Here is a 27,370-nt window from a genome sequence, read left to right on the forward strand (position 1 = left end):
AGAGGAAACAACAGGAAGAGTCTGATGGGTAGGGCAAAGGAGACAGGTGAAGGTACAGAGGTCTGAATGAAAGTGAAGAATGATCAATACAGCAGTTACTCATGAAATGGCGATGGCCCATATCCTGTGCCACGCTACGAAGCACTTTACATGAATTAAACTCTCACTGCAGTCATAGAAGTTAGGTACTATTATTACCCCGTTTTAAAGATGACAGACACAGGCAAAGACTGGTTATGCAACGTGCCTAAGACAAGAGCCAATAAATGGCAGACATGGGATTTACATCCAGGCAATCGGGCTCCAGAGCCCACGGTCCTGAACCATTATGCTAAAATACATCTCGACAAAGTAACTAACTAGAGGACAGAGGTTAAGATTTTAAAAGGGATATTTAAATTACGATTTTAGAGTGATGTAATTCTGAGAAAAAGACAAATTCTAGGGAACTGAGGGAGAATAACTAAATGATGGTAAACTCGGGGACTGTTATGTACAGTAATCAAGTTTTCAAAACAATACACATTTCCAGGTAACATGTATCAGCCAGGATTCTTAGCTTCAAGCAACATAAGCTACTGGCTGATCATGAGTTTATTAAAAACCTAACAGTTTCAAGGCTAAATATCTAAGAACACCTAATACCACCCTGCCAGACTGATTAGATGGTAAGTCCTGTTGCTAGGAAACACCAGAGGGTGCTAAAATCAGCTCTACTGACACCCAGGAACCCTGTAGCCATTGCTGCTACTGTCCCCTAGAATCATCATAGCTGCTGTGGCTGCCAGGGCACAGAACTGTGACCGTGCCCTCCAACTATGCCTTCTTACACTGCTGAACTGCTGAGCAGAGCCCAGAAGAGGTCTGTCTGACCGGCAGGGCTAAGGTCATATCCTATGTTCTTGAAAAGGAAGCCAGAAGGTGAGCTTCTGCTTCCACCCTAGTGAGGTGGACGTATAATGTGGGTCATTCCGCAACCACAGGAGGAGTGATCACAAGATGCTAAGTGACCACCACCATGACGAGTACCATTACGAAGAACACTGCTAACGCACATTACCTTACAAGCACATTCTAGGAGAGTTTGTTACACACGTTTGCTTCAGCTAAGGAGTGAGGATGACTCAAAGAATAACCATAACACATATATATCTTAAAGTGGACTCATTAAAAATGGGGGTAAGAGCAGGAAAAATACCAACACAAATACGCACCACACATTATAAGGGAACCTAACAACCCATCACTTAGTAAATCAACAATGGCAAGTCTCAGAAAATTATATTTAAAAAGCAGGAATAGAAAAAACTGAAATGAGAGTCAACTCAACTGATAATAAAACACCCTTCACCCGAATTTCACAAATTGTAATTGCACATGGTGGAATGTGTGCAATATTGTATGGCACGCACACGGAACACTGATTTAGAATCATTAACAAATTAGTTTATATACGAATACCAACTTTCAGGAATATTTAACAATTCATTTTGTAAGTTACAAGACAGTAGCTCTTGGCCATCTATAAAAATGAGTCTGTGGATTTCAGTAAGAACTGAAAAAGGGCCTTGGGTTTTTGGACTAGCTCATGACCCATCCAGTGATCGCCCATCAGGAGTTGAGATGTTAAGACTGTCAATTCCACATGACCTTACAGGTCCACTTCTTGACACTGTCAGACAAAATAAGGTCTGGTGGCACAGATTCTTGAGAATTTGGTTGACTCAGTGTGGGTCACATGTCTACCTGTGAATCAATCACTTATGGGATGGAATTAGTCACCTGTACAGACCTCGCTGCAGAGGCCTCTCTCTCTTTAGTAGGGGGTATGAAGATAGTTCCAAAGCTTCCTATTTGTTCATCCTAACACCAACCACATCTGTCCCAATACAGATCCTGTAACAGCAATCACTAGTCTCTTTCATGGTCTGAAAATTCACGTTTTAGGCTAAGTGAGGGGAAATACGGAGAATACAGAGTTGTCCTGATTTATATCAATTTTCCATTTCATATTTTAATCTTTCATTGAACACCCCATCACACTTTTCATGCAGCAGTAAGTTCCCTGACACCTCAAGTACAACTCCATCTTCTGTATTTCCTCCCTTCCCATAGCCCAGGGCAAGAAAGGGAACCACTCCCTTCCCTGTCTCACTCTTTCACCTCACCCTTTCAGGCAACCTCACAGGAATGAGATAGGCTGAGTGATATCATTTAAGGGAGACTCTCTCCTTTTCACTCAGGGTGAAGGAGATCTTGCATAGGTTTCCCTAAATCATCAGGACACCTTCGGTCAGTTCAGACTATCCAGAACTTACACTAGTGAAAAAGTTATACTGATTAATTTATGTCAGATATGTCCTTTATAATGCCTACATTAATGATTACCCATATTATTAAATGTGTCAGATAAATAGAAGTCATACCTGATTCTAAAACTTAACTCTATATACTTAGTCTTCACAGAAACTCAGTCAGCATGATTATCTGCTTAAAACTCTAAAAAGGGGATAGAAAGACCTCTATGTAGCAGCTAGAGTGATCTATAAAAATGTAAACCAATCCGAATCAATCCTCTGCTTAAAGACTCTGTGTCTTCTCGATGCACTTGGCATAAAATCCAAACTTCTTGTCCTGACCAACAAAGCCGCATTTCATCTAGCCCTGCTTTCTTCTTAAAGCTGTTTTGTTCACTAATAAAGCCCCAACTCTGAGTACGGTGACTAACACAATGTAGGTGATCCGCAAATATCTGCTGGATGAATGAATGGCTATCACGTGATTATTTTCCTGTGTTGCTAACTGCAGCCTGAAGGAATGGACTTGACTCAGCTTCAAAACAGCATCCATTTATTCCTAGAGAGATCAGAAACAAATAGCTTACTGCCATGCTTGTTCAAAAGGCTCAGAACAAAGCGCAACAGGTTATAAATGACACTTCCCAAGTGTGTATCTTAGGACGCTAGTGCCATAGTTGTTACTTTACAATGCAGTTCAAGGGTCACATCTGTACACATCTGTTACTGCCTACTCAACACCTCCATTTGGATGACTCAGGGATGTCTCAAATTTAGCAGTCCCAAACTGATTTCACTTTCATTCACTCAGTAAATGGCAATATATACTTCTAGATCAGACCAAAACCTCTAAATTTTTCCTGACCGCTAATTCTCACATTCTCAGCATATTCATTAGCAAATCTTATTGGCTCTACCTTCAAAATATATCCGGAACCTCAGCATTTCACACACCTTCACTAAAACGAGCCTGGCCCAAGCCACTATTTTCCTCCCCTGCCTGGATTGTTACAACTGCATCCTCACTAGTTTCCCTACTTTCATCTCTGGCCCTCCGTGTCAATGTAGCCTCAACACAACAGCCAAATTGATCTTCTCAATGTTAAGTCAGCTATGCCATAGCTCTGCTGAAAATCCTCCACGGTGTCCCATTTCACTCAGAATTAAGACCAGTCTTTCAATGACGTGTACTGCCCTACATGAACTGGCTTCTGGTTATCTTTTTATCTTCAATGTCCATCATTCTACTCCGGCATGCAAAACAGGCTCCAACCTCAGGACCTTTGCACTTGCTGTTCCTCTATTTGACCAGTGAGACCTTTCCTGACTATCCTATATAAGATAACAAACCAACCCCAATCCCACACCCAGTTTTCTCTAGCCCCTTTCATTAGTTTCATTTTTCTCTACAGAATGTTATCACTACTTGTCAAAATATATGCATACTATATTTGCTTGCTGCCTGTTTTTTCTGTCCAAAAGGTAAGTTCTATAGAGGCAAGAGCTTTGTTTTGTTTTGTTGCTGTTTCCCTAGTACAAACCCTGAGGAAGTAAGTCAGATGTATGGATGTGAGTGTCTGTATGTGTAGGGGGGAGGGTGAAAAGAACAGGAAGAGAGGCTATGGGAGTAAGAAACTCCTATTAAAATACTTCAGAAACAGTATTCCTTGGAATGCACTTTGGGAAACTCCCATCTAGATGGTCTAGAATTTAAAAGAAAGTTAGAATTTGTAGCCTTCTGACCCTATGAACTTCCACTCATAAAACAAATATATTTTAACAGATAAAGCATGAAATGACTGAATAGTTAAAATACTGAACTCTATTCTAATGAAACTGGCTATTTCTGAAATCTAATTTTTTTTTTAAGATTTTATTTATTTATTTGACAGAGATCACAAGTAGGCAGAGAGGCAGGCAGAGAGAGGAGGGAAGCAGGCTGCCCACTGAGCAGAAAGCCCAACGCGGGGCTTGATCCCAGGACCCTGAGATCATGACCTGAGCCGAAGGCAGAGACTTAACCCACTGAGCCACCCAGGCGCCCCTGAAATCTAATTTCTTAACAGCTTTAAAAGGTATATAGCATGATGAGGTGAAAAAGAACAAAAGTTTTGTTCTTATATTATTCAAATTTTCTTTCTGGGCCGGAGACTTACCTGGGAAATACTCACCTGGGAGAACTGAAAGTGACCACTTAACACCTATGACTGACAGCTGGTTTATACTTAAACACTCAATGGCCATCCATTTATTTCTTACAGTTCTGAAACGTTTCTATTTCAACTTCTAAGCAGCAAAAATTGTGGGGTTTTTTTCCTTAACACAATGGCAAATTTTTAGGAATTAAACAATTCTAGATTTTCTGACATCTCAGAGTCTGATCCTGACCTTTGCTCTCCAACCCATCTCACCATCATTATGATATAAGCCCACCTGGCCCAGAGTGGTAGAAAATGTCTTTAGATTTGGTGGGGTTATTAGATATGTGGACCTGCAACTCTCTCTGGGGAAAAAGGAAGAAATTTCCAGACTGGAAAGGAAAAGGTTATGCAGTGTTTAAAAAACACATTTAATATTATAATTTTATATTTCATAGGGGAAAAGCCCTACAGCTTTGGTAAGAGAAAGTAAAAAGCTGAACATTATTTTCTTGACTGAAGGGGATGCACTAAGTGACTCAATCAAAGGAATATCTCATTGGAGTGTTGTGACATTTTTATGTTAATCAAAAGAAGTTAAAAGCTTTTTAAAAAGTCTGAGAAACTCTTATCTAGACCTACCCACTAGAAATGTTTACAGATTAGAAAACAAGAAAATGAAATCCCAAAAAAGTTAGCTGGGAACCGGCTCAAAGTGGACTTCAAGACAGATCCTTCTAATCTGTAGTCCCAATTCTCAATGTATTATATATTGGTTATAGTTAATGAAGAATTAACTGTATACCACGTGACAAATGTTTCCCCCATTCAATAAAAATCACTGAAACAAAGAAGTACTTGAGTTCTTTACTGTCAAATATTCACATCTGCCTTCCATAGCCTTATCTAAGAAGGCATATCTGTTTTAGCATTTAATAATGGATTCTTTTGCATACAATTATATCACTTAATATTACAACAGTCCTGCAAGCTCAATGGTACTGGACCTACTTTGCAGCCAAAAAAGACAAGGTTGGGTGAAGTTGGGTGACCTGCCCATGATCATAAAATTGGTGGCACTAGAATTCGACTCACTCTAAGTCCCAAGCTCCTTTCACTACACCAAGCGGCCCTACACCTCCCACCCCTCCTCCCACAGGAAAACAGAACTCGTGGAATTTACACGAAAGAGGAGCTATGCTTTTCGGATTTTCTTGGTCGTATTTAATGTCTAGTAACCCGTAGGTAAGAGTTACAGAAATAAAATACATCGTTATAAAGTGGGTGCAAGATTAATATTCAGCACTCTTGATGAAGACCTTGTTTCAACTGAACCTACCGACAAACAATTTCACAATTTAAATGTAGCATTTTTACAAACTGCTTGGAAAATCGGGAGACTGTGCCCTCAAGCGGTCAAACACGGCCCGTCACCGGAGCTCTCTACTTATTCAGCTGGTGCAAAGCCAAAATAGCAACGCTGCAATTTTCCTGCAATCTCCCAAACCTGCAAATGCTCTGGACTCTCGGAAAGCATAGGTGCCCGCCCTCGCCCCCGCCCCAGGAAGCTAGGCGCATGCGCCTGACGGACGGCTACCACCGCCTGGTGGCGCCATTGCCCCCCACGCCCGTTTCACCCGCTCAGCCCGCTCTTTCGAATACCTTTGTCTAATTCCATAAGGGCAGAGTTAGCATCCAGCTCCTGTTCGCCATAGCCGGCATCGGCCAGAAAAGATTTAGTTGAGTTTGACGCCATGACCCGAATAGTCACTCGACTAGCCTATTTAAAAAGATTGAAAACTCTGCCCCAGCACCGCCATCTTCTTCCACCACCTTCTCGCGGATTTTTCCTCCGCGCTCTGTCAAGCCCTGTTACGCATGCGTCCTGGTCACCCCGCCGTTCGCCAGCGCCTCTGCGGCCCCCCGCGCAGGCGCTCAGGGATCTCCTGAACTCTGGGTTCCCGCGGCTCGGAGAAAAGGAGGCGGGGATTGGAAGGGGGAAGTGACTCGGAGGCGCCCGGACGCCGCCGCGGGAGCCAATCAGACGGCGTGACGTCAGTTTGGCGGGGAGTTTGGTGGCCGGGGCTTACAGTGGCGGGAGTTGGAGGCAATAACTAGTCGTGTTCTGAGGGGCGCAAGATACGATTTTTGCTGAAGCTGGGGGGCATTTCACGGCTTTTCTGTCAGTTGAACCTTTTCCTCTGGCCCAGATGCTCTTCAATTCGGTGCTCCGCCAGCCCCAGTTCGGCGTCCCGAGAAATGGTGAGTAACGGCCCTAACCGCTTCTTCTTGCTGGCGGGCTTCGCCTCCCCCGAACAACGCGGCGGACCAAGGCCGACTCCAACTCTGTGTCCCAGCCCCCGACTTCTCCCATGGCCGGAGTGAGTTCGTGTTAGCGAGGACTGCTGAAACAAGCTGCACTTTCTTGCCCTTGGGACACTTTTAATCGTAATCGGGATTTTTAAAATCGTAATGTGGGCTGACGGAGGGAAGAGAGTCGAATCGACCGGCCTTCTTTACGGCTTCTGTGTTGCACAGTAACTGGAAAATGCGTGCATTTGTGTGTGTGCGCGCGGCTCCACAGCTTTGTGAGATCGTCAGGACTCGTGTTCGCTGATTGATTTGTCGATTCATTGATTAGTTTGTTGTAGAACTTTAGTGAGCCCTACTATTCGCTTATATATACTTGGGAGTGTGATCCGCTATTAAGGAACTCATTCCAGCCGAGAAGACAACATCTGCTTCCAGCATGGTCCGAAAAATGTTCCCCCTGATTACTGCATGTGCGTAAAAATACGAAATTACAGGGTGAAAAATGCCCATAACCGCAGCCCCCAGAGATAACCACTCGTGATCGATTAAAGTAGATTACTCCAAATGTTTTTCAGTGCCAAGGTACTATGTATTGTTATTTACAGAAATGGGATCAAAACGTTATGTTTGTTTTGTTTTTCACTGTAACGGTATGATTTGGGGGCTATTTCCATAGTATGTGGAAATCCGACTTCCTCGCTACAGTTCTTGAGGTTAAAACATCCTTAAGGTAAAACGACGGGCGGTGGGAGCTTTGAGTTTAGGTTTGGGTGTCATCGACCTGAAACCTGGTAAGTTTCTGAGGAGGGAGTTACTACCCAGACTAAGGCTGGGTACAAATGAAACCTCGTTCATTTAAAAATGGACTAGGTCTTCTTTTCCTTTGAAACCGTGTGGAAAACAAAAAAGAATCGGAGAGGGGAACTTTTTATATTAAGGCAAAGGTCTAGGAAGAGGATATGGAGAAGTGGACTGAGGAGTAGTCCCACAACCTCCTGCCTCCAATTGGAGCTTTATATCCGTTCTCACCTACTTCCCCCCGGATAATCTTTCTGATTACACTCTAAATGCCCCTCTCTGACTCTGCTGGAAACTTGCTTGGGTGACTTCTGTGCTCTGTCATGACTGGCAGGAGTGCCCAGTGATTGAGATCTGTCTTGGAATTAAACTGCCAGAGGTTTAATTCCAGCTTCATTCCTTACGGCCTGCAAGACCAGGGGCCTGCAAGCCCAGGGGCAAGCTGCTTATACTTAGCCTCTATTTTGTAACAGATATTCTCCTAATTCTCCAATCTTTCTGTCTACTTCCCCCTTCTCTCTCATTACAAATACTCATTTATGGTTATGTGTCCGATACTGAAATTCATTCCTTGGTGTAGATTATGCAGTGAACCCTATAGGACCATCTTCTTTCTCCTTCCATGTTGGTGTTCCACTCTAGGCCCCTTTTCTCCTTCTCCCTACTCTCATGGATGAGCCACAACCAGGGCATCTTCCACTACTACTTGCAACCTTCCCTTCCCTATACTTTACATCTATTCCTATAAAAGCCGCGTGACCATCTTTATCCAGCAGGTCAGTGCCACAAACATCTCAAACTCAAGTACTCAAAACTGCACTCACTTTTTCCCCAAACCTGCTATATATTACCTACCTTTGGAAGTGGTCCCATTATTTTAAACTAGTCTTCCTAGCCAGAAACCCGAGTCAATCAAAATTCCTCTGTTTTCCTCAAGATACGGAAATTTCCCTTAAAGGTCCCTAAAAATCTCTTGAGTCTGTCCTCTCTCTGTTCCCACTGATTTTGCCTCATCACTATAACTTGGATCTGTTCTATGCTTACCATTCCATTTCCCTAGTTTGGGCCCTAATAACTACTTGTTTATTATAACAAGGCTCCCAAGTGGCCTCTTAGTTTCCCTCTCCTGTTTATTCTCCGCATTACTGCCAACAATCTTTCTAAAGTGGAAATCTGATTTCTATTTATTTTTAAGTTGTTATCTGAAAGTTTTTATCATAGGTTTAAACTTATTAAAATTTTTAAATAAAAATGCTATGTCATTTAAAATTTATCTAATAGAATATGAACATTATAGTGATTTGATGATCATAACAATCATTTTTTAAAAATATGAACAAACTCTTTAAATGCTAGATTTTCAATGTAAATTTCAACCTTGAACAGCATAGGGGCTAGAGTCACCAAACCCCATACAGTCAAAAATCACCTATAACTCTGACTCTCCTAAAACTATACAAATAGCCTCTTGTTGATTGGAAGGAAGCCTTACCAATAACATAGTCAATTAACCCATACTTTTTATGTTACACGTGTTATATACTGTATTCTTACAATAAACCTAGAGAAAAGGAAATGTTACTAAGAAAATCATAAAGAAGAGAAAATACAGGTACATTACTGTATTTGTGGAAAAAAAATCCACAGATAAGTGGACTCACACAGTTCAGACCTGTGTTTGAGGGTCAACTCTAGTGGCTTTTTCTCCCTTGATTTTATTTCCACTTTATTTTTCCCACAGAATTTATCCTAATATAATTTGAGTCTAAGTTTGAAAAGTTATTCTCAATCCTTATTGATCACGCTGTCATACTTCTCTGTGAAAAAAATAAACTCAGTATTTTCTGTAATCATAAGGCTCTAAGTGTCAAGAGTTTCCTCTGAATTGAATTGTTACAATTACTAGTATGCAAATGGTCAAAACAATATAGACTTAATTTTGATAAATAAATGAAGCAAAAAGTAAAATTTTATTGGAAGTGTATTTTTTAAAGAGATGGATTTTGCTGTTTATGATGCCTTTATTAAAGGAATTATCCTATTGTCTTTTAATTGGAGTCCCAGAAGTTTTTGTACCTTGGATCAATGCAAGGTATAAGATTGGGGCAGGGAAATGCCTTTCTTTTGAAAAGTGGAAGAAAAGCAGTGATGAAGAGAGAGGAGGAAAAAGAACCTCAACCTTCTCAGATCAGTAGTGGAAATGTACCTGTATCAACTGATTATCTGAAAACTCATGTCTTTGAGTTTTGGATACCCCTTGGAAAATTGGTGTGTATCCCAGGGGCTTAAATTGTACATTGAGGAGAGAATAGGCTTTTCCAAATGAGTGTTACGAGGGGAAGAATTACTTGTTCATGTTGGAAGCTGTATAGCACAGTACATATCCAAAACTTGCTCAAGAGACCAGTCCACAACTGTGTGTTGTAGGAACTACAGAAATGGAGGGGTAAATAGGGATAAGTTATTAAGCCATGTTAGGCTGTTTGTTGGTGTTTGAATATTAGTCAGGAGGCAGTGAGATAGAGTTGAAGGAGTCAGCTTAATTGTAAAGAATTAAATTGTAAAGAATTGTAAAGAATTAGGTATCCAAAGTTTATCATGTTCAGTTCTGCCTGAATTATTCAAGATTTGGTCCTTTTGAATTTGTATGTTGCAATCACTAGCTTATTATTATTTTTATTCCCAAACCACAAGTGTATATATACAGAGGTTTTGTTTTAAAATTCATTCTGTAGATGGATATTTGTGAACTCTACAATATATTTTATTCTTTCTTTAGTGATCTTTTAATTTTAATTTTAATTTTAATTTTACACGATACCTGGCCTTGAGGTAATACTCCCCCAGGAATAATTACTAAATCTGGATTGTATTCTTTGCCTCTTTTGTACTGACTCCTTCAGGTTATCTCTAGGAACATCAAAGCTAGAATTGTCTGAGGCTATATCAGACTTAGATGTCTTCTCCAAAGAGTATTTTTGATGAAAAGTGATCATTGAAAGTACCCTAAAATGTGGAAGTTTATTATTTAAACAGCTCTCAATAGATTGTAACTTCATTGTTTCCTCTGATGCTTAATAAACATTTAGTTCTCAGTAACCATTTATTTAATGTTTCTTTTATATATTTAAAATGTGTTGACCTATATATCTAAATAATAGAACAAATCTTTGAAGATGGCTTACTATTTATTTAGGACCATAGTGCCCATTTGATCTCTGACCCAAGGAGAATAAATGCTCCCTCTACCCTGAATTTCTTCCTCTCTCTTGTATATTCAGTGAAGACTTAACTCATCTCTTGACGCGTTTGATTTCACCTAAAGACTTCCCTGACCGTATTACTAACCAGGGCTTAATTGATTGTACTCTAGGGGTGGGTACATAATGCCTCACTTTAAAATTGCTCTAATATAGTTTAAGATACTGTGACTTGTTGACATTTTAGAATCCTAGAATTTCAGGGACGCCTGGGTGGCTCAGTGGGTTAAAGCCTCTGCCTTCGGCTCAGGTCATGATCCCAGGGTCCTGAGATTGAGCCCGTCATCAGGCTCTCTGCTTCGCAGGGAGCCTGCTTCCTCCTCTCTCTCTGCCTGCCTCTCTGCCTACTTGTGATCTCTGTCTGCCAAATAAATAAATAAAATCTTTAAAAAAAAAAAAACCAAAAACTTAAAAAATAAAGAATCCTAGAATTTCAGTATTGGAAAAAGGAAGTGAAGTTAGAATTTTCTTGTGAATATTTTAGTAGCTAGGCAGGCAAATTTACATTCATTATTTCCTTTAACTCTTTGACAATTGGATTATATATGATGTTGCAGGTAATTAAAGAATTTGAGTAATGTTGATTTAGAAACTCTGGAAACAGGGGCGCCTGGGTGGCTCAGTGGTTAAAGCCTCTGCCTTTGGCTCAGGTCATGATCCCAGGGTCCTGGGATCGAGTCCCTCATCGGGCTCTCTGCTCAGCAGGGAGCCTGCCTCCTCCTCCTTTCTCTCTCTGCCTGCCTCTCTGCCTACTTGTGATCTGTCTGTCAAATAAAAAAAATAAAAAAAATAAAAGAATCCTTTAGAAACTCTGGAAACAAAATGTTAATTGAAGAGAATGGCAGTTTTAATGGTTATGGTAGTCTTTTGTGGTTGTGTTCTGTAGTTGTCACCAAAGGGTGCAGGAGGGGTAAGATCTTTTTTAATGTACAAAGGCCACTTGTTTCTTAAAATCTTCAGTGTACCAGCAAGAGTCTCCATTTTAGATGGTAAGCCCAAAGCTGTACCTCACCAGAAGTTGAGAGTGCTTTTATTTCTACCTTAGGACCCCTTAGGAGAATACCAGAAACTATTTTAGAGGACCCTGAATAGTGAGTGGACTTACATAAAATATTAAAGCCTTTAAAAACAAATATTTACCTCCGCACTTGTTCAAAATATTGAAATGTGATGATATATTGAAATCTATAAAGAATTATGTCTTACTTTAGGTTGGTCTTCCCAGTACCCTCTACAGTCCCTTCTAACTGGTTATCAGTGCAACTGTAATGATGAGCACACTTCTTATGGAGAAACAGGAGTCCCAGTTCCTCCTTTTGGATGTACCTTCTCTTCTGGTAAGATAATTACTATCTAAGCTAGGCTTGCTCAGAAATGATCTATGTCATACTTAAAAAAATATATACTGGGGTGCCCCCCTTTCAAGAAAAAGTAGGTTAGATAGATGGTAGAGTTTTTCTAATAGCTGTTTTCTGATTTATGAAATAAGACTTTTAAAAATCTCTATGCATAATTATATATTTCCTCTAAAGCATAAGACTATTATAGCATTTTTTTTCTTTTCTTTTTAACGGATACTGGGAAAGGATTGCAAAGGTTCAACCATCATGAAAACTGTTTTGCCCAATGGATATACCTTTTGGTCTGATGGAATCTCTCTGTAATGCACTGGGGAACATATGAACAGAAATGGAGTACTTGTCCCCACTGTTAATAGTTTGAGAGGGGAAAAGTAAAAGGGTATGAAAAGGAAATTTAACTAATAGACTCAGCCTGCTGGTGGTCTATATCATATGCTTTTCTTTGCCATTGGTCAGTGTCACTATTGTTTTATTTAAGTCCTACTCTAAATAAGAGACTATCTGAGATAATTTTGGTGGTTTTGAATCATTTACTGAATTAGATATTAAGGCAATTTTAAGCAATGTTTAATTCAAATTACCTCTCTACCATAATCAAATGCTATTTGGATAGAATCCTCTTCCCTCTTCAGATTCTTTGTATTTAACTTGTAGCTTTCAGTTAATCTGTATTGTATTGTTTTTATAGCTTTATGCTCAGCTTTAAAATTTTTGTGTTATTCTTTATGTATTCTTTATTTCTTATTTAGCTCCCAATATGGAGCATATACTAGCAGTTGCCAATGAAGAAGGCTTCGTTAGATTGTACAACACAGAATCGCAAGCCTCTAGAAAGAAGTGTGTCAAAGGTAAGTCTAGGCCTAAAATTTTTGTTTTAATATTATTTTAAATTCATAAAGCTTCAAGTAAATTGTTATTTGAATATATCTCCAATTATATTCACTTCTGATGAAGTCTGTTTAGGGACCAGGCTAAAAGAAAATGGTAGATGGCCCTTCTGTCAATAATATTGTAAGTATGGCAATACTTTCAGTGAAAGTTGAAAAAGAAATACAGTTTAGGATTAAAAACAGTTCTTCTTTTAAAAAGTTAAATCTTGGGACGCCTGGGTGGCTCAGTTGGTTAAGCAGCTGCCTTCGGCTCAGGTCATGATCCCAGTGTCCTGGGATCGAGTCCCACATCGGGTTCCTTGCTCAGCAGGGACCCTGCTTCTCCCTCTGCCTCTGCCTGCCATTCTGTCTGCCTGTGCTTGCTCTCTCTCCCTCTCTCTCTCTCTCTGACAAATAAATAAATAAAATCTTTAAAAAGTTAAATCTTTTACACTTAATGTGGTTGGAGGAAACATTACTTTAAAATATTTATGTTGACCAAGCATCTTCCTTATATAAGGCAAATTTATACTGAACTTAAGAAGCTAATAATCTGGAACTAGTTATATCAAGTGTGGAAATAAGTAAAACAGGTATAAATGATAAAGATGTACTCAAAAAATGCCACAGGTATCAAAAGGAGAGCTCTCATGTGGTAAAGATGGCAAGGACAATTTTTCATGAAGAGGAGAACATTTAAGTGGGACTGTGGTATTTAAACCTGTGGAGATAGAATAGGATATGCCAGGTGGAAGGGACAGCATTAGCAAAGGCCTAGAGATAAGAAAGCATAGGCTATAATTATGGAATGGGGAGGGATCCAGTTGGTTGGAATAAGGTATGTGGAGACAAAGATAAACCGTGCAACAGAGATAAAGGCCAAAGCATGCAGAACCTTAAATGTCAAACTACTTCAGATTCCATTCAGAGAACATGATGAAGATTTTTGAACTGGAGAATGTTTCAGAAAGATTCCACTTTGGAGAATATATTACTAGTCACCTCATGAAAAGGAATTTGATATCAAATGATAGTTCTCTGCAATAGTGAAGGAAATATGTAAGTTCTGTGAGTATACAAGTTCTCTTGGCCCATGGATGATAGAGCACTGACGACTTTTATTTTTTCACTCTAGCTTTTAAGAAATTCAAACTGCTATTAGCAAGGCTACCCCTGAACGTAGTCTAGACATTTCACATTCACCATTTTTTTTGTTTAGAATGGATGGCTCACTGGAATGCAGTCTTTGACCTGGCCTGGGTTCCTGGTGAACTTAAACTTGTAAGTGACTTTCATTTTACTGGAATCTGGTTAAATACTGATAAAGCATTGATTTATTAAATTATGATACCTTATATTTTGAAAGGTTACAGCAGCAGGTGACCAAACAGCCAAATTTTGGGATGTAAAAGCTGGTGAGCTGATTGGAACGTGCAAGGGTCATCAGTGCAGCCTTAAGTCAGTTGCCTTTTCTAAGTTTGAGAAAGGTAGGTCTGTGCCTATCCTCTTTCATGTCCTTAACCTCCTTTACAGTGTGTTAATAAGAAGCTTTGATGGTTTCCACCCTTTCCCGTGTCAGAGTTGCTACTTTCCCTACTTTGAGACTGAGAGTCTCATGACCAAAATCCTCCATGAAATTAAGCTGACTTTTGGTCCCATTCTTATGGATATTATCTCCAGCCTGTCCCTGTAAGTTAAGAATCTTCAGATAATTTTTTTCTATAATCCTGCAGATAAGGTAAACATTTATAAATAGCTATAATACCTCTGTCCAACTCTGAGTGTCCTTTAAAGTCAAAACCCTGTACTGAACACTGATTAACTCTATTTGTAAATGAGTTACTTTAACTCTCCTAGTAAAATTCTAATTAAGTGGAGTGTGACGCTGGAGTGGGAAACCTGTTAAAATGGACATGATTCTCACCTAAAAACTTACCATTTAATTACTTTAAGTGGCCCAATTCCCTAGTATATTTTCAACTATTATTTACTCATAATTGATCTTTCTGTATTTATTTTACTATTATAACGGAGAAGGAAGACTTAAAGAATGATATAGTACAGCACAGTACTATAGCACTAGGGAAAAACTTAGGAGTGTCTGAATTAGCTCTTCATTTCTTTTCTCCTTCCTCCATTAGTTTCTCACTGAATAATTTTTTTTTACAAATAGACCAACAAACATTCATCTTAAAGAAGTGGCTGAATTAATCTGGCTTTAATCTCAATAACAGGACAAACTTTATAGTCTTCTTTATCATTAAGAAATACTCTATTTTTAAAAGAAATATTTTCATTTATTCACGTGAGCACTCAGAAATATTAAACTGAGTTGTTGAGCTGATCTGGACTCCAAAAAGGTCAATTTTAATTGACTGTGTTTGCTTTTGAGAGTGGAACGTTGAAGAATATATGGCATAGTTTTTATCTCTGCATAAGTTTTCATTAACATGTGTATTATATGAAGTTAGATATGGTTATGTTCTAGTTTACTACTGTGTTAGAGTTGACTCTGAGTTTCTAAAAATAATGCAAGAGCATGAAAATTAACCTTACTAAAGGTAAATTTATTTAAAGGATAACAGTAAAAGAAAGCACTATCTTTTTTTCCCTTTGCTTAATTTTTAAAATTCTATACAGTAAATCTATGCCAATATGGTCTAGTAGAAAAAGCATTGAATTAGAAATTGGGGCTGGTAGCTTTTATCACGGCTACTAGTAGTCTGTAAGTGTTCTAGCATGAATTGCCTGGTTGGACACTGCCCCCCATGGCCACATAGTTTGGTTGGTAAACACAGATTAGATTTTAGATCTTTAGCCAAATGCCTTTGTACAGGGCACATTTTTACAATCATACATAGAACCCCTTGTGTTTTATTCATGTTTCTAAACTCTTGGGCAAAATTGGTTTTATTCTCTGGACTTTCATCTGTTGATTTTTTTTTTTTTTGAAGATTTTATTATTTAACTATTTGTGAGAGAGAGAGCACAAGCAGGGGGAGCGGCAGGCAGAGGGAGAGCAGGCTCCCCACTGAGCAAGGAGCTTGATGTAAGTCTCAGTCCCAGGACCCTGGGATCATGACCTGAGCCGAAGGCAACTGCTTAACTGACCGAGCCACCCAGGCATTCCAAGGTTTTTGTTTTAACAGGGAATTAACTCAGTAAAAGTCAAATTGCAGACTGTCAGACCTACAGAGAGGTCAGATCTCAACTCAGTTCTTTAATTTAAGCCTTAGTCACAAGCCTCTTTTGATTTTCCCTTGCATAGATGGTTCAGGGCTCAACCAGAGACCTGTGCTAACTTTAAACACAGTGTTAGAGTTAGCCTTTCTCTGGCTCTCTCCAGGCTTCCCCTCATCTGGCTCTGGCAGCTCTTGTTGCCTCAGTCTGGTTTCCCTTGTTCCTCTGGCTTGAAAGATGGCAGGTTCTGTATCGGCGTCTTAGCTGCCTGGTACCGATGCTGCAACTGTGGCTGCCTTCAAGGTAAAACTACAAAAGCCAGTAAATTAGCCGAGACCAATCACTTGCTTCAGGTATTGACTTCCCTCCAAAAATTGCATGTTTTTGTTGAGTTTCTAAACAGCCCTCAGGTAGTTGGTTTTTCTACTTTGTCCAGCGTTCTTTAGATCATGCAGATAGATTGGTTTCGTAAGTGCTCACTCTTCCACACAGGAAGCAAGGTTTTTTTTGTTTTGTTTTAAAGAATAAAACATTACAGATAAATTAAAGTTCCCCTATGTTTCCTTCTTCAGTGCCTTTGCTCTCTTTCCATCCCTAGAGGCATCCTCTTTCTCCGTTTTGTATGGATCTGGTACATACTTTTATACTGAAGACAGTGAAACTTGGAGATTTGGAGAGTGGGCTCTGGATTTATTCTTCTAGGAATACCTTTATAAGTCACTTATCCTCTCTATGTCTTGGTTTTCTTATCTATAAAATGAGAATAATAATACCCACCTAATAGGGTTAATAACAAGAATTGAGATAATGTATACAAAGCACATGGGATAGTGTATAGCACTTAGTAAACTCTCAGTATACTTTCGTTATTGCTTTTTCATTATTCTTTCCATATGTGTACTTCATGTAGTATTTTATGTGGTGTTAAGAATATTTACAGAGGGATTATTCTCTAGAGCATAATCATTTTGAGTTCTTTATAATCCTTTCCCTTCGATGCTTTGTTTTCTCTTATTTGTTGTTGAGCCATAAATTGTTTGATTTTTAATTGACAATTACAATACTTAACCATGTAATAGATGCTCTAGGAAACTTAAATGAAATGCATGCATTATTGGCCTGGTTTTATTAACTTCTTGATAAACTATTTATTTCCCCATAGCTGTCTTCTGTACAGGTGGAAGAGATGGAAACATTATGGTCTGGGATACCAGGTGCAACAAAAAAGGTAGCCTAGTTCCATTTTAATTTTGATAAGTGCGGGATCACCAAATGCTTAGCGAATGAGTTGGCGATTTCATCTAGTTACCACCAGGGGGCAGGGGGCACATGTTCATAATCCCCCATTTCTTCTGCTGACTGTTCCAATTCTCAGGATTACTGTGATTGTTCCAAGTATTGCCCTCTGTATTTACCTCACATTGTCTTCTGAACTGTGCCACTTATTGATAGAATTGGGATTATTAGTACGTGGGCTTGGTGGTAAACGATCTTCTAAAAAGTTATTTAACTTTATAGAATTGGATTAAATTAAACATAATTATGCTCACATTGCCCCCATGATGTCATTAAGCAAAATGCAGTGATCATCTCACTGCCTACTTCCTTTTTTAAAAATAATTTCTTTTTAGGGGTGCCCAGGTGGCTCAGTGGGTTAAAGTCTCTGCCTTCAGCTCAGGTCATGATCCCAGAGTCCTGGGATGGAGCCGCATCGGTCTCTCTGCTCAGCAGGGAGCTTGCTTCCCCCTACCCCATCCCCCGCCTACCTCTCTGCCTACTTGTGATCTCTGTCTGTCAAATAAATAAATAAAATCTTTTTAAAAAATAATTCATTTTTAATGGACTATTTTTCAAAGCAGTTTTAGATGCACGGCAAAATTGAGCAGAAAATACAGAGAGTGCTCTGAGTTTTAATGTACTCTCTATCTCCACAGCCTTTCCCACTGTTATCATCCCATGGCAGAGTTGGACATTTGTTAAAATTGATGCACTTGCTCTGATACACCATAAGCACCCAATGTCCCAAAGTACCCATTGTACTTTGTAGTAGGGTTAACTCTTGGTATTGCACATTTTATTGGTTTTGACAAACGTGTAATGACATGTGCCTACATTATAGTATACAGAGTAGTTTCACAACACTAAAAATCTGCTCTGCTCATCTTTTCCTCCCCCCACCCCCAGCTCCTGACAACCACTGATTTTTTTTTTACTGTTTCCAACGTTTTACGTTTTCCAGAATGTCATATAATTGGGATCATACAGTATGTGGCCTTTTGAGATTGGCTTCTTTCACTTAATAATGTATTTAAGGTTCCTCCTTGTCTTTTCATGGCTTGGTAGCCCATTTCTTTTTACCATTGAACAATGTGCCATTATCTGGATAAACCGCAGTTTATTCCTACTTTCCTCTCCTAAAGGACATCTTGATTGCCTCCACATTTTGGCAGTTAGGAATAAAGCTGCTATAAATATCCATATGCTTATTTCTCTTGTATACATCATAATGGCACCCAAAAATGTAATGTAGTAGTTCTGCTGGCTTCTAATTTTACTATTAAGAATATAATTAATTCTGAAATCTTATGTGTACATGTTACATTCGGCATAGGAATAAAGTTCTGAAACCTAAATCAGTTTGCTTGGAATATCTTTCAGATGGATTTTATAGACAAGTGAATCAAATCAGTGGAGCTCACAATACTTTAGACAAGCAAACTCCTTCAAAACCTAAGAAGAAACAGAATTCAAAAGGACTTGCTCCTTCTGTGGTAAGGTTTTAGAGCTGTGTACATGTGTGCAGATCTTAACATGGAGTAGGATGGGATCTCATTTTAGGTAACTTGTTGGGCATGAAATAGGAGCTATAGATTAAGTGAATGAGAGTCTCTATTCAGTGGTTTATTATTTACTGCTCAATACCTACAGTAGTGGTTCTCGAACTCTAGTGTATAGCACAGTCACCTGGTAACATATTAAACATTCATCTTCCTGAGCTTCATCCATAGAGATCTCCGTGTGTACACGGTCTACAACATAATTTATTAGGAAAGTGGTGATCGTTTGAAGAAGCATATTAAATACCATGATACAATTTTCTAAAAGGGGAGGTAATCCCCGTTTTTTACATTACACAAACTATAGGAAATTTGTGAGTTTTTAATATTTTTTAAACAGTCGCCAAAATATTTAAATATATTGAAACATTTAGATAGAATATTATGTCTCTCTAGCGTCTTGTACTCAAAATTAAACATTGCCCATTATGCATCTTCTTTCTTTTAAGAAAATCACCATGGCTTTTACTTTAATGTGTTTATTTTTCTAAAATTCCTGATCTGTAAGATCCAAATTAGTATGTTGGAGAAGTGTGTTTATTAAAAACGTTAGGACTTACAATTGCATACCAAGAATAGGACACAGGCATGAGTGGAAACTGACAGGATTAACAGTGGGTTTTGGAGGCCAGATGGAGTTAAAATGAATATCATTTCAGACAATCAGATTCTGAGCCAGGAAAACTCATTAACAGCAATTAGGAGATTAAACATCCATTGAGCTCCTTTAAATTTTTCAGAACGCATAATCATCTTTCATCAGTAATTCTTCAGATACTCCTATGCAACAGTGTTGGTAGGTGGTGACATTTTGTAGATGAAACAGGCAGAAGAAAGTTAAACGAGTCTCCTACAGAGACATAGCTTATTAGTAGGACTGATTCTAAGTAGAAACCAGTAGGTTTTAGACAAATCTTTTATTCACCTGTTTGTTTTTTGAGTACAAGTCAAAGTCAACACTATGTACTATACTTCAATGATATTTAGGTCATTTTCATGCTAAAATTACTTCTTGGTCATTATAAATATCTGACTTAGGATTATTGGTGAGGGAAGATTTAGTCTTAACTCAGAATTTGGGTGGGGGGAAGCCATCATTTTAGCACCTTGGTCTATTGATGGTGAAGATTATGATACTGAAAATAGGACTTTCTTCTGTCTTTTTCTGCCTTGTGCTGTCAGGATTTCCAACAGAGTGTTACTGTGGTCCTCTTTCAAGATGAGAATACATTAGTCTCAGCGGGAGCCGTGGATGGGTAAGAGCCTTTATTTCTTGGTTCTTTTGATGAGATCTCTTTCATAAACTGTGATAGGGAAGTCACCTAGTCCCATTATAATCGAATATGTATGCTTTTAACTTCCCACATAGTGAATATCCAGCTGAGAAGAGGAACTACATAGATCACACTAAAAAATATCTAGTTAGGACTCTTGCTCAAATAATTAAATGAGGTAATCCATTTTGGTATTATGAAGTAATAAATGAGGTAATAAAATTAGCACATTATCTAGCACATGGGAGCAGTGTTGGCTGCTGCTGCTGTTGTCGAGAATCTGGGGTAGCTCACTTGTATGTGCAGCCTAATTTAAGCCTTTGAGGAATAAAATTACTATTATTTTGGATTTTTATCTTCTCAGGTTTAGTAATACCCTAAAAAAAGAAATCTCATTCTGGGTGTATAATGGGCATTTTGGGGAATAATCTAAATATATTGATATTAAGGCCCAATGACTTTCATATACCTGCCATCTGTGATTGGTCTGAATGTTTGGCTTCCAAATAAGTTTGTGGTACTTCATTGGGTTGCTTTGTTACAATAAACAATTCTCTGGGCGTTTTTTAAGCACACTTCTTTGCTTATTTGTTTATGATACCTCTCAAGACATCCCTCCCTTTGAAACTAATTTTAAAACATGATGGCTTAATGAACTAGGACTTCTTTTGTGTCTTTTGGACACTAAAACTCATCTGTGGACCAAATCCTCAGGCACAAATGAAGGATTATCTCAAGTTTGCTAGTTATGCTCGTGAAGTGACTGTGAAACCCTGTTGTTTGTTTTCAACGATAGTGCCCTTTTAGACTAAGCTTGTGTTTTCATGTTGCCAATAAACTAGATGTTGAGGAGGTGCCTGGGTGCCTCAGTTGGTTAGGTAACCTACTCTTGTCTTCCACTAAGGTCATGATCTCAGGTTGAGGTAAAATCGAGCCCTGAGTTAGGGCTCTGTGTTCAGCAGGGAGTCTGCTTGGAATTCTTTCTCTCCCCCTACCCCTCACCCTGCTCTCACTCGCTCTTTCTCTCTAAAAATAAATAAATAACATCTTTTTTAAAAAAGGAACTACGGGGCACCTGGGTGGCTCAGTTGGTTGAGCAACTGCCTTCGGCTCAGGTCATGATCTCAGACTTCCAGGATGGAGTCCCGCATCGGGCTCCCAGCTCCTTGGGGAGTCTGCTTCTCCCTCTGACCTTCTCCTCTCTCATGCTCTCTCTCACTCATTCTCCCTCAAATAAATAAATAAAATCTTTAAAAAAAAAAAAAAGGAACTACGTGTTGAGGATTAAGACAATTATACCAATAGACGAAATAAAAAAAATACTTTACTTCACAGGAAAAGTTGTTTAGACCAGATTACTTAAGGAGTGACATATAGAGATAAAACCATAGAGACAGAGCTTGTTACTTACAATGTTAGAGGTTACATGCAGAGTGTTAAAGGCTTAGGAAGCATTTGTTTTGCCTTTTTTTTTTTTTTTTCTGAAAACAATGAAACAATGACCATCAGAACCCAACCTTCATCTTCCTTTTCCGCTCCCTTGAAGTAAACTCAAGGTAACCCATCGCTAGGTCAGATCACATCTGTTTCCGTTCTGCCTGAGTTGTTAGCCTGACATTGGAAACTATAGTATGAGATAGTTCAATCTGTTTCCCAGTGAGATATCCTCGTTATATCTGGTTGATGTGCCAGAGGAGTTAGATTAAAAGTCATTTCACGAAGTTCAATGTAGTTGAAACTGGTTGGAATTGGGGGTTGGCTACAAAATAACTTTCTTTACCTTGGTTTTTAGGGTAATCAAAATATGGGATTTACGTAAGAATTATACTGCTTATCGACAGGAACCCATAGCATCCAAGTCTTTCTTGTACCCAGGTAGCAGCACTCGGAAACTAGGTAAGCCTTTTAATACCCTGTGAACTTTTGTTACAATTTTAAAATAAATATCCAGCTAGTTTTCAGCAACATAGACTTGAAATTAACATGTGTTTGTGTCTTTTGGAAATTCAGAAGTTAAAAACTCAGAATATTTTTGGTTTGTATATATTTGGAGGAAGAAGAATTCTGGTAATCTTGTGGAATGATCTTCTTTCCTCAACATTTTCACTTCAGTTCTCCTTGCTGTAATCAGGACATGCTAACTAAAGTTTCCTTTTTCTAGGATACTCAAGTCTGATTTTGGATTCCACGGGCTCTACTTTATTCGCTAACTGCACAGATGACAATATCTACATGTTCAATATGACTGGATTAAAGACTTCTCCAGGTAAGATCTTACCCATTTAAAATCTCTACCCTGGAAAAATAAAATAAAATAAAATCTCTTGCCCAGAAACTAATGCAGAGATTTTTGTTAATGATAATTTTATTGATCTTTTTTTCTAAACCAAATTTTTTAAGACATAGGAGGGCTTTGGCATCTTTGATTAGTTCCAGTAATGTTTTCTTGGGTCTGTTTTCCTTGTGATATTTCACAAGTAAACAGAATCCTGCTGTATATGGTGACTTAGTTGTGAGTGAGTCTTTCCTGAAATGATGTCCCTTTGACTATATTTAGAATTGTCTCAAGTTTTATAGGATAAGGAAGGCTGTTCCCAGCCTTTGTCTTGTTCGGGGGTTGTTTGTTAAAATTAGGGGGCTGAATTTTTTAAGTCCCTAAATAGGTTTTTATCCACTTCAGCCTTCTTAATGTTGGGCGGTTTTTTTTTTATCTCTATTTTCCCCAACCCTCCCTTTTTTTTTTTTCCTTCAAGAAAATTAAAATTGGAATCTGGTGTTTAAAGTTGATACATAGCACTTTAAAAAAAAAAGAAATGCAAGTTTCTCGGGCATACTCTAAGATTTTGGGGGGTTACATAATTTTAAGAACATTTTCAATTACTTAGGCAAGCTACATATTAGTAACCTTGTTCTTGCTAAGGTATAGCTCTGTCAGAAACAGACAGGTTCCATAACCCCTAAAGCTACCTACTTCCCACTAAAGTAAGATGTGCTGATAAATAAGAAACCTTGAAATAGTATAGAACTTAACTAGGCTCTTACAGAACTTTCCAAAGACTGCCCTAAGCCAGTATTAGGAGTTTGAGTTCTGTGACAGCTTCACAGTTGGTATTTCCAATGCCCTAGATTAGGTCTGGTGTTGTCTAAATAACAGCAAGGGTATTTGGAAAAGGGAAGCAGTTTATAACTTGTTTTGCTGTTTTCTGAATGGAACCAGAGCAGCTTCTAATTTAGATAGTCATATAAAACACACTTTTCAGAATCTTTCTCCAAAAGATAAAAGCATAATCCTAATTATATTATCAAATAAATGTACAAGAATTCTTTCTGTATCATTTGTTTTTTGTAGTCTGGCCCTAAAGGGAGTCTTGAAATTAGTCAAACAAATATGCCCAAGGCTACATTACTAAAAATTTAGTAACCTTTTTCCTGTGCTCCCAAAATTATTTTGTTGGCTCCTATAGATAGGTAGGTAGGTAGATACATTCTTTAGAGACTGAGTGACAGACAGCCATGTGTATGACATTGGGTAATTGCTTATCTTTTTCAAATTTCAGAAAGGGTCCTGGACTTAATACTTTATCTCCTATACTTTTAATTTACAGTGTTTTATTATACTAAGTGATGTTCATAAGGATGACTCTGAAGCAATTTACTGAAGCATTTTTAGAGTCCAAATTATCAAAGAAAGATAAAGTTGAACTAATCAAAGCCAATACAGGTTTTAGGATTTTTTGAATGCCTTGAAGCACTTACAGTGTACTTGATTAGACCAGCAGAGGGCAACAAATACTTACAGGTCTAGTGGGAAATTTGGTCTGTAGTTTTCCATTCATAGTTAGAGTTAAGAAAGATAAATAATTATAGTTTTAGAGTTGTATTCAGAGCAAAGGAGCCTGTTTATTTTGTGGGGATTTACCTATCATAGGAGATAAAATATGCATCTGAATTGATTCATATTCTGCTTAACGTCTACAGTGGAAGCGTTGGTGTGGAGAGTATTTGATATGTAGGCTTTTTCTTGAAAAGCTAAAAATAGTCTTTTTCCAGTTTTGTTCTGGCAAAAGGAAAAGATTTCTGTGAGCACTGAAGGAAAGCTATTAAGTCCCTTGATAATTCTTACTTCCTTTCTGTTGAAGATTAGAGTGAACTTTTTTCCCCTGCTTAAATGTATCCCTAAATTCTTCAAAAACTGAGATTTTTTTTTTCTTGTATTTCCTATTAGTATTCTGGTACCAGAGGCCTCAGGTTTTGGTCTTCTTAGGATAGAAGAACTCATCAAGCACATTGTGCTAGACTGGATTGCTTGCCCTTTTATTAACAGATATTAAGAAGTCTAAATAAACCTAAAGGCTAACCCTAACCTAGTTGGAGTATCTTACATACAAACATATAGTTTACCCCACTAGCTCCTTCTTTTCAGCCTTCTTAAAGTTTTGGATTAAAAAATTCCCACAATAAATAAATAAGTAAATTGATTAACTGATTCCTACATCCCAAATGAGCTATCCATAAATCTTAACTCTTTCCACTGATTCTTACCTATTCATGCAACAGATGTTTGGAAATCTCTTTTCAAAGTACTGTGAGGTCTAGTGAGGAAAGAATAAAATATGAAATTTACCCTCAGTATTTGAAATCTAAGAGGAAGAGGACCAATGTATTACTCAACAGGGAAAGCCCTATGCTACTGTGGGAGAAGAGGGTCTAATAAAAGCATTTACTAAAAGAGTGGACCCTGGTTGCATTCTTCTCCTTAAGAATGTTTTCTGTCACTTTCTTTTCCATAGCCAGCTCCATACCAAATATCTGGGCTTAGATCATGAGATTGGATTTAATATAAAAACTTATTTCTGAGACTTCTTTACTTTTTGCCAATGTCCAGTTCCCTTTAATTTAGTGAATAAAGCTTGACTATCTGTTTCAATATTCAGTAGTTAATACACAATAAAACTTGTTAGGACATGTATAGTGTCTGCATTTAAGTGAACACTAGAAATAACAAGAACCAAGTAATGTGTGGGGTTTTTTTTCCTCTGACAGTGGCTATCTTCAATGGACATCAGAACTCCACCTTTTATGTTAAATCAAGTCTTAGTCCAGATGACCAGTTTTTAGTCAGTGGTTCAAGTGATGAAGCTGCCTACATCTGGAAGGTAAGTTACCAAACTTCCCTCACAAATGTGAGAACTAAGTATTCTTATAAATATTTCTTCTCAGATGAGTAAGTTTAACATAAATGCATACTATTAACTTTTTCTACATTAGATGTTCAGTAAAAATTGCTTCTTCCTTCTTAACACAGCCAAACCTCGTTCTGACTGACACATATATCATACTTTCATGGCCAGAGCTTCTTAGGAATAGATCATCCATGTACTCCAGCAGTTTCACAGATTATCAGAAAATTGAGAATTCAGAAGCTTAGAGAGAACCTTAACTACCTTGTCGTGTTTCCTGGAAAAATATGTTGGATTATCTTTCTGCCCTGAGTTTTCAAGCTCTTCATTCAAAATATAGTATTTTAATTCCCAGGGTCCTATGCCCAAATCAACCATAGCATCTTGCACAAAACACTAAAAAATATTTGTATGGTAATTGTATTCTTTACTTTCATAGGTGGCCAGTCTTAAGGTTACTAGAATAGATGTGACTACTTTTATCAGTTTTATTATGTATTTAATGGCATTACTTAATTTACTTGACAGATTCCATTTCTGTTCACAAGTTTATTTATTTTCTTTTTTTACTTAAATAACAGTGATTCCTAAAGTGACTACTGTAAGCTAAGAAATTTAAATTTGTCCGTATGAGGTTCAGTGGAGAAAACTGAAATATCACACGAGTAGCACTTGCTGACTACTGAAAAATAGCTCTTGTGGGACTAATTAATTATAGAAATGTCTGGGAGTTCAGAGACATAAGAGCGTTATGGCGTAGTTTTCCAAGGGCTAGAAATTAATTATCTTCTAGATTGCCCTGTGATATCATAAATGTCCTTGACACTGATGAATTGAACGGTCAGAGTTCACACATTATGGATTTTATTCTTTGTTGTTATTTTTAAAATTTATTTATTTACTAGAGAGAGAAAGCAAGTGAGCAGAGTGGGGAACAGAGGGAGAGGGACAAGCAGCTCTATGCTGAGTGCAGTGCCCTACAAGATCATGACTTGAGCTGAAATCGAGAGTTGGATGCCTAACCAACTAAGCTACCCAGTGCCCCACATTTTGGATTTTAGAGTCATAATGTCTAAAACTTGATAGATTCATAGGTTCAATGTTACCAGATCCCTTTTCAAGAGGAAATTATATCATTATTAGCCCTGCCAACCTCTAGAAAGTTATCGTTAATGTTGACTTAGGATGGGATAGAACCTGTCAAGTATGAAGCATAATTCTGTTTAATTTTGTCTGGTCCTGGAGGACATACTTAAAGTGACTTCTCTGTGTACCTAGAGGTGCAAAAATACAACACTAACTTAAGAGTTTTTAGTGATTATATCCTAGATGGTCACATGGTGGAGACATTGTTCTATTCAAGATACTTTTGTGTTGTACTTGGTCTCTTTCTATAAGCACATTTCTTTCATGTATTATATTTTTAAAATGAAAATTTGCTTATAAAATATATACCTGAGACTCTGATCCCATAAAAGTTTGTACCTGGTTTCTTTTCTATAAAATTTTCTAACTTGAGTTTTAAACTTTAATGATATACATTACTAACATTAATGCTTTGTTCTTATATTTTAAATTTTGAGTTTCAAATTTGGTCTAAATGCTTCTTATTTTACTATCTTTTTGTTCTTCCTTTCTCCTTCTCTCACTGTCTTTCCTTTTACTTCTTTTTTTATTATGTTCTGTTAGTCACCATACAGTACACCATTAGTTTTTGTTGTAGTATTCCAAGAATCATTGTTTATGTATAACCCTCCTTAATACCCATCACTGGCCCAACACATCCCCCCACCCTCTAAAACCCTCAGTTTCTTGGAGTCCATAGTCTCTCATGGTTCGTCTCCCCCTCTGATTCCCCCCCTT

General features: G+C 38.1%; 2 protein-coding genes across 7 annotated transcripts in view; one reads left to right on the forward strand and one right to left on the reverse strand.

Annotated features, from left to right (window-relative positions):
* Positions 1-6,303, reverse strand: part of LOC111150708 (integrator complex subunit 7) — a 91,591-nt gene extending 85,288 nt beyond the window's left edge. For 2 of the 4 annotated variants that reach the window (XM_022508253.1, XM_022508252.1), the window contains exon 1: positions 6,098-6,299. In XM_022508253.1, the coding sequence (XP_022363961.1) occupies positions 6,098-6,191 (94 nt within the window). In that variant the 5' untranslated portion in view covers positions 6,192-6,299. Of the gene's footprint in view, positions 1-6,097 lie in introns of all 4 variants that reach the window. The other 2 variants (XM_022508251.1, XM_022508254.1) reach the window with 2 other exon arrangements.
* Positions 6,304-6,532: 229 nt separating this feature from the next.
* LOC111150750 (denticleless E3 ubiquitin protein ligase homolog) overlaps positions 6,533-27,370 on the forward strand; it is a 42,912-nt gene continuing 22,074 nt past the window's right edge. For 2 of the 3 annotated variants that reach the window (XM_022508336.1, XM_022508334.1), the window contains exons 1-11: positions 6,533-6,697; positions 12,018-12,143; positions 12,917-13,015; positions 14,256-14,317; positions 14,403-14,523; positions 17,379-17,444; positions 18,875-18,987; positions 20,236-20,309; positions 22,120-22,223; positions 22,489-22,593; positions 25,371-25,483. In XM_022508336.1, coding sequence (XP_022364044.1) covers positions 6,646-6,697; positions 12,018-12,143; positions 12,917-13,015; positions 14,256-14,317; positions 14,403-14,523; positions 17,379-17,444; positions 18,875-18,987; positions 20,236-20,309; positions 22,120-22,223; positions 22,489-22,593; positions 25,371-25,483 — 1,035 coding nt within the window. In that variant the 5' untranslated portion in view covers positions 6,533-6,645. The remainder of the gene's footprint in view (positions 6,698-12,017; positions 12,144-12,916; positions 13,016-14,255; positions 14,318-14,402; positions 14,524-17,378; positions 17,445-18,874; positions 18,988-20,235; positions 20,310-22,119; positions 22,224-22,488; positions 22,594-25,370; positions 25,484-27,370) is intronic. The other variant, XM_022508337.1, reaches the window with a different exon arrangement.

This window comes from Enhydra lutris, unplaced genomic scaffold, assembly GCF_002288905.1.
Source record: "Enhydra lutris kenyoni isolate GAN:26980312 unplaced genomic scaffold, ASM228890v2 scaffoldscaffold24, whole genome shotgun sequence".
Classification (NCBI taxonomy): domain Eukaryota; kingdom Metazoa; phylum Chordata; class Mammalia; order Carnivora; family Mustelidae; genus Enhydra; species Enhydra lutris.